Source organism: Epinephelus moara, chromosome 14 (genome assembly GCF_006386435.1).
Source record: "Epinephelus moara isolate mb chromosome 14, YSFRI_EMoa_1.0, whole genome shotgun sequence".
In the NCBI taxonomy this organism is placed as follows: Eukaryota; Metazoa; Chordata; class Actinopteri; order Perciformes; family Serranidae; genus Epinephelus; species Epinephelus moara.
The window spans coordinates 22,957,049-22,969,489 of record NC_065519.1 but is presented as its reverse complement, the minus strand read 5'-3'; the positions used below and the strand labels follow the sequence as shown (position 1 = coordinate 22,969,489).

The window sequence follows — 12,441 nt, the reverse complement described above, 5'->3', positions numbered from 1 at the left end:
TTCACAATCAATTAACTGCAGCACAGAAGCCAAGCTGTACCGGCCATAAATCACACTAAGCTTAGCACATTAAGGTTTAACAGGCATGTGGAGCTGTTTTTGGTTCGAGTTTGTTGCAACAGCCACGGCTATTATTTCTTATCATTTTCTGCATGACTTAAATAACAACAATTACAAATGGCTTGAATTTTTGAATCATACAATCTATGTACATATCAGTTAAGAGTACAATTAATTATCACTCAATCAAAACAGAATTAAGATAGAGAGGCAAACCCCCTTATGAAATACAACACAAATAAAAGAACGGGCATACAATGCAAAAATAAAACTGGCATGCAGCATCCAGACAACTAAATCATTTTGCTTTAAAGACTTTTACAGTCACTTGCTATCTAACAAACCTCTGCACAAAACAGAATATTTACTGCCATCTACTGGTCACTGTAGGAAATCACAAACAATGGAACTGCAAACATCTGTAACACATGTCCTTATACAGCTTTACAACACGTACTTTAATATCTGAAAGACCTGAATGACTGCATGAGTGAAGATGAAGGGAACTCATGGTCCCCTGTCTTGCCAAAAGTGTCAGGTGTCAGTGGCAGGTCATTATCACTTGGGCCAGCAGGCTGTGGCATCACTTCTTGGGTAAGTGTATGGTTTGGGAATGAAGGAGACATCCCCGTCCAACCAGGAGTTTTCATTTCCGCCGTGATCTCTTTGGAGAGCTGATTGTGTGACATCTGAAGAAGGAAGCCTCTTCCAGCAGGTGAGGCCGGGATGGATGACTGCTCTTTCCCAGAGGGCCTTCCTCTACCCATTGTGTCCATTAGTACCTGTGTACACCCTCTGCCTACACCTACAGACAGTGGACTGGTGACTGACTGGACTGAAACCTGAGCTGCTGGGTCAGGGGAGGCATGGGCATCCACAGACGAAACAGTGGTGACTCTTGGGGGGCTCATGGGTGGCTTGTGAAGGAGAGGGTCCACTTGTGTTGAGGAAGGTGATTCCTCAGTGTCAGGTTCAAAAGATTCCTGCTGTGTCTGGCTCTGTTCCTCTGCTGCAGGTGAGGTCTGAGAGGGGGGCTGATTTCGGGGGTTGAAACGATCCAGCAGACCACTCTCTGTGACAGGATAGTGGTCAGCGGCCCACTCCTGCCGCTCATGACGCATTTGCTCCAGCCCCCTGAGTTCTTTAGGCAACTCCAACACACTCTCCTGAGGATGCAGAGAAGTAGACCGTTTACCGGCTTCTAAACTACTATAATTACTATTATGAAAACAGATGGTTTTCGTCTTCATTTCAGACACCACACGACAGTTGAATTAAATATTGAGATATTGACCACAAAGTGCCTATAAATGTGTGTTCACATTTTTCAAATTTGTCTTGGGGGAAAAAAAAAAAAAAAAAAAACCCTCACATGTCTATATGTAAATTCAAATAGCTTTTGGTCGCTGCTATTGTTCCTTCTGTCCCTTCTGGCTAAGAAAAGATCTGTTCATAACACAATTTCAATCTAAGAGATGACGGACAAAATCCACAGTTCTTATTAACTGAAAAAAGAAAGCTGCAGCTAATATAAGACTTTAGCAGTCAAATCAAATGACTATCAAAGTTTTTAGTAGGAAATTCCCCACATTCCCTACACCACAGGTTGGTAAGAAAACACTGTCAGGGTAAACAAACACGAGCAGTTTTGTACCAAAAAAAAAAAGACTCATTTGACAGATATCCACCTGCTTCGACTTACTGAACTGCTGAAATATATTTTTACACAGAATGAGAACTGGATTTTGTCCTCCAACACTTAAACTGGGATCCTATCAGGAATGGAGCTCTTGGCAGCCAGTATCAACAGAAGGAACATTTGCAGTGAAAAAACTGTGTTTCGATGAGCATATTGACATGAGTATTGTATTAAGATCCACATGAAATAATATGTGAACACACCTTTTAAAAGAGCTTCAGCGAGGTTTTTTTTTAAAGCAATATACAAAATGGCACAGTTCAGGGTCACCTGAATAATCTTGGTGAGGAAAAGAAGACACATACGCAGCTGCACAGAAATTCACATATTCTGTTTTTTGAATCCAGTGTATGAAACAAATGTGTTGGTTCATGTGATTGGGGCTGAAAATACTGATAAAAAGAAACTCTGGATTGAATGAAAAGAAGAAGCGGAGCAGTGGAACACACACAGCCAATAAGCAGAAGCCTGTTAGATACAGAGATGAGTTTTGCTTTAACGTGATTGGTGGCGAGCAAGTTAACATTTTCAATATAGAATAAAGACTTGTAATAGGCAACGCATCATTTATTTGTCCACCAAAGACAAATTGTGCCAAATTTAGCAATCTAAGGCCTGGTCCACATAGACACAGGTATTAATGTAAACAGGCGTTTCCTTCCTTTGTTCTCAAAAAAATTCCCATCCACACACACCGTTATAAAATCTTCTAACTTTAATAACTGTGACCCAAAGCCAAGCAAGGGAGAAGATGTTAGCCAATCAGCAGCCTAAAAAGCTATTGCTGTAAGGCTACCTGTAGCAGTGACCTCTGTAGCACATTCTGACACCACTGTTCCTCAATATACAGGAAAAGTATGTGTACATTTATGTGTAAACAAATAACAACTCACTTAATAAAAGTTAATATTTACTCACTGTGTATTTAACATCACAACTCCCGACTCATAGCCACTGCAAAAACACTGACTTTTTCATGCATGAGTGTGCAGGCATTGACCCACACCCAGGCTGCTCAGGATCTCCAGTGCACTCAAAAGCATTTCTCTCATTCAGCACAGTGAGATGATATCCTGCCAGCGCAAGTGTGTATAAGGTTCTGACACAACAGCCATGGACTTGTACCAGACACGCATGCGGGTCCATCCATGAAAGCGTTTGTGTGTGAAAAACAGAGAAAGAGGGAGAGCCGTTGATGACAACAGTTGCTGATTAGTGTCACATGCTGACCTAAACCCCTCCCATTTTCTTCAAGGTATCTTAGTAACAAGTATACCGACTAGCACTTCTGGTGCTGACTAATCAGACCTTTACAAAAGGTTTGTTTTTAGTGACCTAATACACAGTTTAAATGTGGAAGAAAGGTCAAAAGGCATAAATAAAAGCTGTGTTAACAAAAAGAGCTGTGTCCATGTGGACTGAAAATGTGCGCATTTGTGTCATTATGATAGATTTGTAGTTGGAGCAACATTTGGAAAAGTAATTAAAAAAACAACTGCTGTGAATTACCCACCATGCTGACATGCTCTAATTCACCAGGTTCGTAGTGGCTGCTGTTTAGGTATGAATCCACCAGAGCCACGTAGTCTGTCATGAGCGTATCCAGCAGCACCAGTCTGAGAGGCTGAAGGTGGATCACTGACAGAGCCATCACCTTAAGCAGCGGTACAGGGCAGGGGCGCTTTTGCCAGATCTGCCTTTCTTCCTGTAAACACACATACCAGTGATGACAGCACATATCGATGCAACTATACGGTATATAAACTCATCTGAGATGAGACTGGTGTACTGTACCTTGGTGAGCTGTGACTTCATCTGAAGAGTTAAGAGCTGGGAGGAGGGCACCTTCAGATGCAGACTCACCACCTCCTGCAGAGTGCTGACTCTGTCAGGAAGGAGACCTCCTGTCTCAGAGTAGAAGCACATGACATCTGCCACCTAAAACACATGCAGAGAGAAAAGCAGGAAATTAGTGAGCTCAACCAAGCATATAGGAGAGAAAGTAGGCCACCATTCATACTGCACATGTACCTGTGTATCAAAGACGTTGGTTAGCTTTACTCCAAACTGAGCAGTCAGACATCCAGCAATGGCTCTGCAGTCATGAATGACCTGTACAAAATGTACAATCAACACAGCTGTTATGGTAATTATCATCACTGTAACTGAACAGTATTTCCAGTCTGTTTACACTGCTCACCTTCAGTATGTGCTTGCTTTCCAGGATCATGGAAAGACCGTTCTTAAAGGCCCGAGCTCCAAGTAACAGCACATCAAACAGGTACACCTTGTTTTTAGTGGCAATCTAGATGAATGAGGAGCTGTTTTGAGTTATTCTTTTTTTTCTTGTGATGTAGGACAAAACAAGGGGTGATGGAAGGACTCAAAGAGGCAGGAATGCAGAACTTCTCACCTGCAGCCAACACAGTCTCCCATGCTTGTATACCTCGATGCCATCAGCTCCCACACCTATCACACGTTGCTTCTTGATGTGCATCACCTGTTGGATAAGAACTCAAGATATGAGAGTTTTTGAGACGACAGGTCTCAGTACAGACATCTCCACTATTATATGCTGTCCACATACACCAATCAGCCAAAACATTTAAACCACTGGCAGGTGAAGTGGATAACATTATCATCTTTTTACAATGCAATGTTTTGCTAGGAAACCTTGACCCTGGCATTCATGTGGATGCCACTTGACACATTTTACCTATCCAAACACTGCTGCAGACTAACTACCTCATCATCGCAACAGTACTCACCGATGTCAGTGGCCCCCCCAGCAGGACAATACACCATGCTGTACTGCAAAAACTGTTCAGAAAGAACATGACAAAGAGCTGAAGACATTGACGTGGCCTCAAAATTCCCCAGATCCAGATCTGGCTGAACATTCATGGCATGTGCCAATTCCCCAGAGGTATCCTCGATTCACGGGGGGCCTCTTTGGATCGGACTTGGCTCTAACCTGTCGAGGCATGGATGCAGGATCACTGGGAAGTGTCACTGGGTATGGTGTCTGGCACCAGGGCTTGGATCCTTTGAGTCCTGAAGGTTGTGAGGTGGCGAACCAGCTCAGATCAGATACTTGGTACTTGGTCTGCAATGCTGTTTGGGTGGGTGAGGTGTGTCAGGTGGCATCCACATGAATGCAAGGACCCCAAGTTTCCCAGCAGAACATTGCATTACAATGAGATGAGTAATGTCATCCACTTCATCTGTCAGCAGTCTGAATGTTGTGGCTGATTGCTGTATATATGTATACCCAAAAAATTGTCATTTAAGGGATTTCTGCAACAGAAAAGTAACTTAAATCGACTTACAGCAGATCCAAACTTCTCATGAAACTCATCAATCACTACAAAGTTGATATACTCCTCTTTATCTTCATCATCATCTGTTAAAAAAGAAGATCTTCAATAGTGATTTATAATTTTCCATCTGCAAGACATGAATTTAAAGCTGGAGGTACACTGAATTTTGAGTGTGAATATAGCTTGAGCAAAAACACAAAATTATTATCATACTCACCCAATGTGATGGCCTTCCTGTATGGCTGAAACTTTTCCACATTCAAGTGCTCCTCATCATGAACACTTATGTGCAACACATTGCAAGTCTCAGTTTATGGCCAAGTCAGTGCCAGCCCAGTGTGAAGTTACAATGATGACACCTTGCTTGTGAATTACTTACCCACTGTCAGTTTCTGCTTCATTGGTAAATTCCACTGTTAGTAAAATTACACAAAACGACATGTCAGACGTCAAAAAGCTTCTTCTACTTTTCAGTACAGCCTTCACTTTTCAGATATCGCTTGTGAAGTGAACTCACCATTCAGAATGTCATGACCGAAGAACATTTTAGAGCCAGGGATTTTACAGCCATTACTGCCACTAACAACTGAAACAATACACACAAGGTTACAAAGATTTGTTTTAGTTAGGAATAGTAAAATGTTTTTAGCCTACCGGTAGCAAATAACTTTAGCCGGAACAAACCGTGTTAACTGCTCAAAGTTATGCTAACCAGACAAAATGTTTCTAACCGTCCGCCAAAACCAACGTCTTGTTGTTGCTGATTCGCTGAACGACGCCGAGGTAAGATGAAGTCTTGAGCGTCAGTTTGATGCGTTTTCCCTTGAGGATATTCAGGAACTGAACGTCGTCCAAATCCATTTTGAAGTAATCTAATTTTTTAAGTTGTTTTAGGGGATAAAAGACAGTAAAGCTGCTAGTTTAGAAACACCAGACGACTTGTCCATTAGCCACGATGTAACAACTAGCTAGGGGCGCCAACGGTACAGTCACGAGCTGCATATCAAAGTGATGCGTTCTTCTTCTACTGTGTTTTTTAAAACGACTTACAACCGTTACTTGTAAGGTCAATGTTGCGTTCATAAGCACCTCGTTAATTTCAACGCTAATTTCCATTTCCTCAGCTAAAACTAAAAAAAACACAGATGTAAAGGGTGTTAACCTTAACATTAGTCTAAAAGGCAATGTCTGTAATATCTACTAGTATACTTCCTGCTATACAAACTGTACATCGGCATATTTGTTTTGTGTAATGCTACCAAGTAAATAATAAAAAAATGCCCGATTTTGAAGATATATTCAAATACATGTTTTCATTGTTAACTTAACTTAAATATTGTTCTGTTTGATTATTATATTTGAAGACTGTTTTCTCTGAATATAATTCGTATCTTTTTGTTTACTATGGGTAATTTGAATGCTTAAATATCCTTGGTTTGTGATGTTTTCAGTGGTATTATGCACATATTGTGTCTGTCTGTCTGACTGAAGGCCCTCTGACACTGCTGTGAAGCATTATGACATTATGAGCTGTATTTAAGCACTGTGTTTCTTTGCGATTTTTATGTCTTGAGAAAGGTCCTTGAGAAGGAAAGTGTAACCTGTTTTAAAGAAATTAATGCAAAGGTAAAGAAGTGTGTGTGGGAATCACAGTTTTTCATTGAGCTGACTTCAAAGCCCCCCATGGAATAAAAAAGAGACTTTGGCAGGTAGCAACATATGCGGCATGACAGGATCAAAATGACATTTGATGGTAATCTGCTGCTATCATTATGTTTTTAAAATAAAAACATATGAGTTGAATTTCTGCATTACAAAATGTTTTCAATAAGGTTGTTAAGACATGCTAGTTCAACAGACATATGTGTTATCTCTAGGCACAGATATGCAAAGGGCCCCACCACCTCTCTTACAGTAGTACTAAGGGAAAAAGGAGGTGCACCAATCAGTAATGGGTTTTTGGGTTGTTGTTTTTTTTAGATATAGGGCTACCTGCAGGAAGAACACAAGGCTGTGATGTTTGTTCAGACAGGTGGACACCTCATTCTGGCGAAAACTGGGGCAGTGAATTGCAGAGAAGACTGGTTGGCCTGAGGCTGTTTTCTGTGTGTAATGTTTTATGCTGTTGAGTTTGATTGTGTGTGACATTTATTGTCTTCATGTGTTTCAGGCCTGCTTCTGCTGGGTGAAGGCGGCTGGTAGTCAGTGGGGAAGTAGATCAAAGTGCCAGGTAAGTTTAGCCATGTCATTTTTTAACATTGAATCTGTTTGCATTTTAATATTTTAGTTAATATTTTAGTTTAGTTTCTTTGCAGAGCATCAGTGGTCCATTAGCTGTTCTTGGCTTGGGAATATTTTCGTTGTTTGCTTTTGTTTGTTTGGGTCTTTGTCTAGTCTACCTTGGCAAGTGGTGCCAGGTAAAAACATATAGGTGCTGCCCTCAGGGTGGAGTAGTTTTCTTTTCTTAAATGTTTGTTTTGTTTTATCTGCCTGCTTCTTTCCATTAATTACCATCTTCCTCAGGTTGAATCCCTGTCAGACCATCAGGGCAGGCTTAAGGTGTGCTGTGGTTAATTGTTTGCAGTGAAAACAGTCACGTGTGGGAACTTTGGAAATGTGTAAACACACTTTGAGCGCAAGAAGTAGTGATTACAGTGTGTACTGGTGTGACTGTGGAGCTTCAGTCCTGAGGAATGTAAGGTGAGAGATTGTAAAGCTGAACGTTTGTAATAAAAAATAAAAAAAAAGACTGTCTATCCTTTACCGCTTTTACTGTCATTCATTATGCTACAGACCTGCACTGGGTGCATCAGGAGCAAGGCACATAGACTCTGTGAAGGTTTTACCTATTTTTTTGTGTTGTTTTTCATCTCTTTGTAGTTGTTATGCATTTTTTTGTGGTTTTGCATCTCTTTGCGGTTGTTTTGTGTGCGAGTTCACTCACAATAGTTTTCCAAAGTGCTCCTGAAGTAATATCTATTATACAGTCATGTTGGTTTTTAATGTAGTGCCACATGAGAGGTCAAAGGTCAAGGGTATTCAGTGTTTGTTTTAGGCCTTGCTCCTTTTTTGCAGAGATTTTTCCACAATCTCTGAGTCTTTTGTTGACATTATGGATTGTAGATGGTATAATTTATAAAGTCATTGCTATTGTGCATTTATGCATTTAGAAAGGTTGTTCTGAAACTGTTGGACTGTTTGTCAATGCAGTTTTTCACAAAGTGACCATCCTTGCTTGTGAACGACTGAGCCTTTTGAGGATGCCTCCTACATACCCAATCATGATGCTTTAATCTGTTACCAACTGACCTGTTTACGTGTGGAATATTTCAAACAGGTTTTTTAAGCATTCTGCAACTTCTTCAGTCTTTTGTTGCCTCTGTTCTAACTTTTTTGGAATGTGTTTTAATGCCAAATTCAGTTAAATATAGGTCAAAAAAGCAAATCATTGCATTCTGTCTTTTTTTACATTTTACAGTTTCCCTTTTTTTTTTAAATTGGGCTTGTAGCATGTGTCTCTTTGCTGTTCCTTTGCATCTGTTTGTGGTCCTTTTTTGTCTCTTTTTGGTTTTTTAAAATCTCTTCGTAGTCGGTATGTGTCAATTTGAGTGACATTTTGCAGGTGAAGGGCCCTGACGCTTTGGACCCCTGAGCCTGTGCCCGGTGGGCTCGTTCAGTGATCCATCCAGTTCCTTAAGATCAGATCGCCACATGCGGCTGAAAATGACAGTGGACAAACGCAAAAGAAGGTTTTGGATATATAATGTAATGTTGTCTGTAACCGATATGTTGATTTTGTGCATTTTTGTTTAAAAGTGCTGCTGTCTGTCTTGATCAGATTTTTTCCCCTCATTTTTATCTCAATGAGGCTTTCCCTGGTTAAATAAAAAATTGAAACAAAAAAAATCAAGCATTTCTATTTTTAGAGAAGGCTGCTGCTCTGTTTGGTTTGCTCCCAGGTGGTCTGTAACTCAAAAAATCCACCAGAGGGCGATCACAGCCCACCTCTCAAGCTGCTTGCTATTAGTCTAAAGTCTGTCACTCTTCTGACTTGAGTTTGTTTCTTAGAAATCTGACCATTTTCAATCTGATAAAAGCGCTTTAAAATAATTAAAGCAGGCAAACATTTCAAAGTGTGTGCATGTGACCATTTTTCATTTGTCTGTGCACAGTGCATCAGTGCCCAGAGTTGGCCTAACAATACATCATTACAGAGGTACACTTAGGCCAGAGAATTTAAATATATTCTAATAAGATCATGATCATTTATCAAGAACTCCTTCACTCCCCTTTTTACTTGCACCCTACAGACATAAATCACCATGCTGCTGGCTGCAGCAGTGACCGGCTGACTACTAATTAGCCATGCCATATATTTTGCAGCAACGTCTGACCACAGGAAAGATGCTTGAACTGGTACCTGATCATCTTCAAATGATGTGTGTTCAGGTGTGCATAGGAAAGAAATCTAATATTTTATCTTCAGAAAATGAGCGTAAAGATTGATTTAAAGATGATGTATGCCGATTATTTAGAAATAATCTATTCTTTCTGTCAGACATTTGACATCTGTTTGCCATTGGTCACTTATTCGGGGATTTTAACTTTCTAAATTAACTTGTCAACTAGTCCTGACTTGGCATGTGCTCAGTCAGGTTGCATAATCTGAAGAAGATGTAAAAATATGGTCCACCCAAATGTATCATGTGACGTCAGGAGCGCTGCAGTGAATTTAACAGTAATGGAATGAGTTGAAGTAAAATTTCATGTCTTGCAAGTCTACCTTTCAGTTTTCTTTATCAGTGTGTGTTGGTTGCTGGTTTAAGATTGGGTGTAGACCAACAAGAAGGCAGTGGTCACAATGAGTCACAAGTAAAACAGTTGACACACATTGATCTCTGCTGCTTCAGTCATTCCTTGAAAAATCATGCAAAATTGTTGCGGCAATTGTTAGTTATCTTTATGTCAATCCTATCAGCAGGACTGGGCTCAATGTCATGCCAAAAAAAATTATATATATATAGATATTGAAAATAAAAAAAAAAATAAATAAAAAATTAGATTTAGATGTGCCTTAAGCCACATGGTGGCAGGCTTCAGGCGTCACTGACTGGTCTGATAACAGCACAGGCACAGAAAAGGGTACAGACAAGCTATCTTATCAGAAGTAGCCAGCTGCGAATACACAGGTTCTCATGACTTCACTCTGCCTGTGGAAACACATGAACTCAAACCACTGCTTGTCTGTGGACAGCGCGCAGGGGGGGCAACTCATCAAAGGGAGGACGTTCTGGGGTGCAGAGGGCACAGAGCTGTCTCTGATTTAATCACAGCACCTTCTATGATTTGTGCTAGGCTGTGTGTTGCTCCTCCTGAGCTCAGATAAAGTCAAGTGAAAAGGGGCAAATGCTTCAGAGCTAATTTAACAACATTTACTTTTGCTTAAACTGGATGTTTTATAGTCAAGGAGAAGCTGTGATTCATTGCATTTCCAGTTATATCCAATGTTAGGGGTTTCACTTTACCTATTACAGAATACTGCTATCTCTGGTGTGATTGCATGTTGTTCCTTCTTTGAGGAGAGACATAGTTTTAAGTGATCTTAATGGAGCAACATATAGGATTCATCCAGTGACTTCATCTGAAGCTTCTCCCAGATGCCAAGCGTGAACTCCTCACGCTGGGGCCGATCCCAACTGACACTGGGTGAGAGGCAGGGTACACCCTAGACAGGTTGCCACACTATCACAGGGCTGACACACAGAGACAGACAATTCACACTCACATTCACACCTACGAGCTATTTAGAGTCACCAATTAACCTGCATGTCTCTGGACTGTGGGAGGAAGCCGGAGTACCCGGAGAAAACCCATGCTGACACGGGGAGAACATGCAAAGTCCGCACAGAAGGACTCCCCTACCCCAAGGTTCGAACCCTCCAACCCCCTTAATTCAAATGCTCTGAACAACCCCTAACCACATGTTAAATCTCTTAAAGCTACAATATGTAAATAAGCAAATTTTTAGTTAATACAAGTTTTTTTTTTATAACTCACTATATCCTCCCAGTGGTTCATGAGGCAGAATCCTCATAGTGCTCCTAATGGCATTTGCGAGAATCAGGAAAACAACTGAAAAGTCTGTCAATCACTGCTCATGAATTGAATTTAATATGAATCAAGATTCTGTTACTGCTACTACTATTTGTCGCCTCAGTTGTTTTTAAAAATATATTTTAGTGTACTGTTTGTAAAATGAGAATATTTGCTTGGCACGACTGTTTCCAACATAGTGGTCATAAACGCTCTCATTTTACAGCTTAAAAGTACACTAAAAGTTGTTTTTGAAAACATAATAGGCAATGCAGTGACAGAATCTTGATTCATATTTGATAAGCGCTGCCTAGTTTGTCAGTATGACTGCAGTTCACAAGCAGTGATTGACGTGATTGACAGCTACTCTCTCTGAAAGTGGCATAGCCAGAGTCTCCTGTCACAGGCTAGATTTTCTAAAGCGTGAAAAGAGAGCCAAGCAGAGATGCAGCAGTCTTGATCTCTCTCCACTTGAATTACAACACACTCAAAGTTTATTATGGAAGTTTTGCCCAATGATGCCAAAATTAAACTGCTTACCTAAGCTTTTAATCTATCTTTTAATGACCCTTGGTTGTCACTTTAGCCGTCAAATATTAACAAACTGTCTGTTATTCATTGGCAGATTGTCTACATTCTCACAGAGCTCTCCACCTGAATCAATGAGTCAAGAGTCAGTAAACTTAAAGCTGTTAAAAGACTTGAGTAATCATCCTCTCTGGACCACCTACAGTATAGCACAATGACTTTATCCCTCATATAAGCCTTTATGGAACCTACAACCACTGTTATCTGTAGAGGAAGGCCCACCCTTTTCCTGTTCTGCAGTCTGAACAAACAAAAAAGGTTTTTAGTAAACTTCAAGAGGAATCACATCCCACTGTTTTTTTCCCAAAATGAACCCCCAAGAGACATGGGCTCTGGTTTTGTGTGAACCTAATTTGATTTTTCTTTGAATTTGATTTGATGTGGGACAGCAGGAATGTGTAGTCATAAAGACAGAGATCTATGATACAATTAGAAATCCTTAATACAGCTTCAAATGAGTGAGATGACTGTAAAATGTACTGCTTCTCATTTAGTTTGATATTCCCCTTAAGAGAGCCCCACCGACCAAACTAATTATTTAGTTGAATCAAAGTTGTAAAGTAAAAACCTGTGAGAAGTCGACTTTTGATGTAAGTAAGTAGTACCGTCTGATGAAGTGCAGAGCCCACTCTGTGTGAGTGACAAGCCCGGCACCACGGCCGCCCACTCACAGACGAGCTG

At 40.6% G+C, this 12,441-nt stretch overlaps 1 protein-coding gene across 1 annotated transcript; it reads right to left on the bottom strand.

Moving 5' to 3' along the window:
- Positions 1-209: 209 nt before the first annotated feature.
- exd1 (exonuclease 3'-5' domain containing 1) lies at positions 210-6,064 on the bottom strand. The gene is made up of 11 exons (XM_050061933.1): positions 5,811-6,064; positions 5,597-5,665; positions 5,459-5,492; positions 5,297-5,361; positions 5,089-5,162; positions 4,173-4,259; positions 3,960-4,064; positions 3,791-3,871; positions 3,554-3,697; positions 3,273-3,464; positions 210-1,226 (listed from the first exon to the last, which is right to left on the bottom strand). The coding sequence occupies exons 1-11, from the start codon at positions 5,938-5,940 to the stop codon at positions 519-521; spliced, it is 1,689 nt and encodes a 562-aa protein (XP_049917890.1). The 5' UTR covers positions 5,941-6,064; the 3' UTR covers positions 210-518.
- Positions 6,065-12,441: the final 6,377 nt, after the last annotated feature.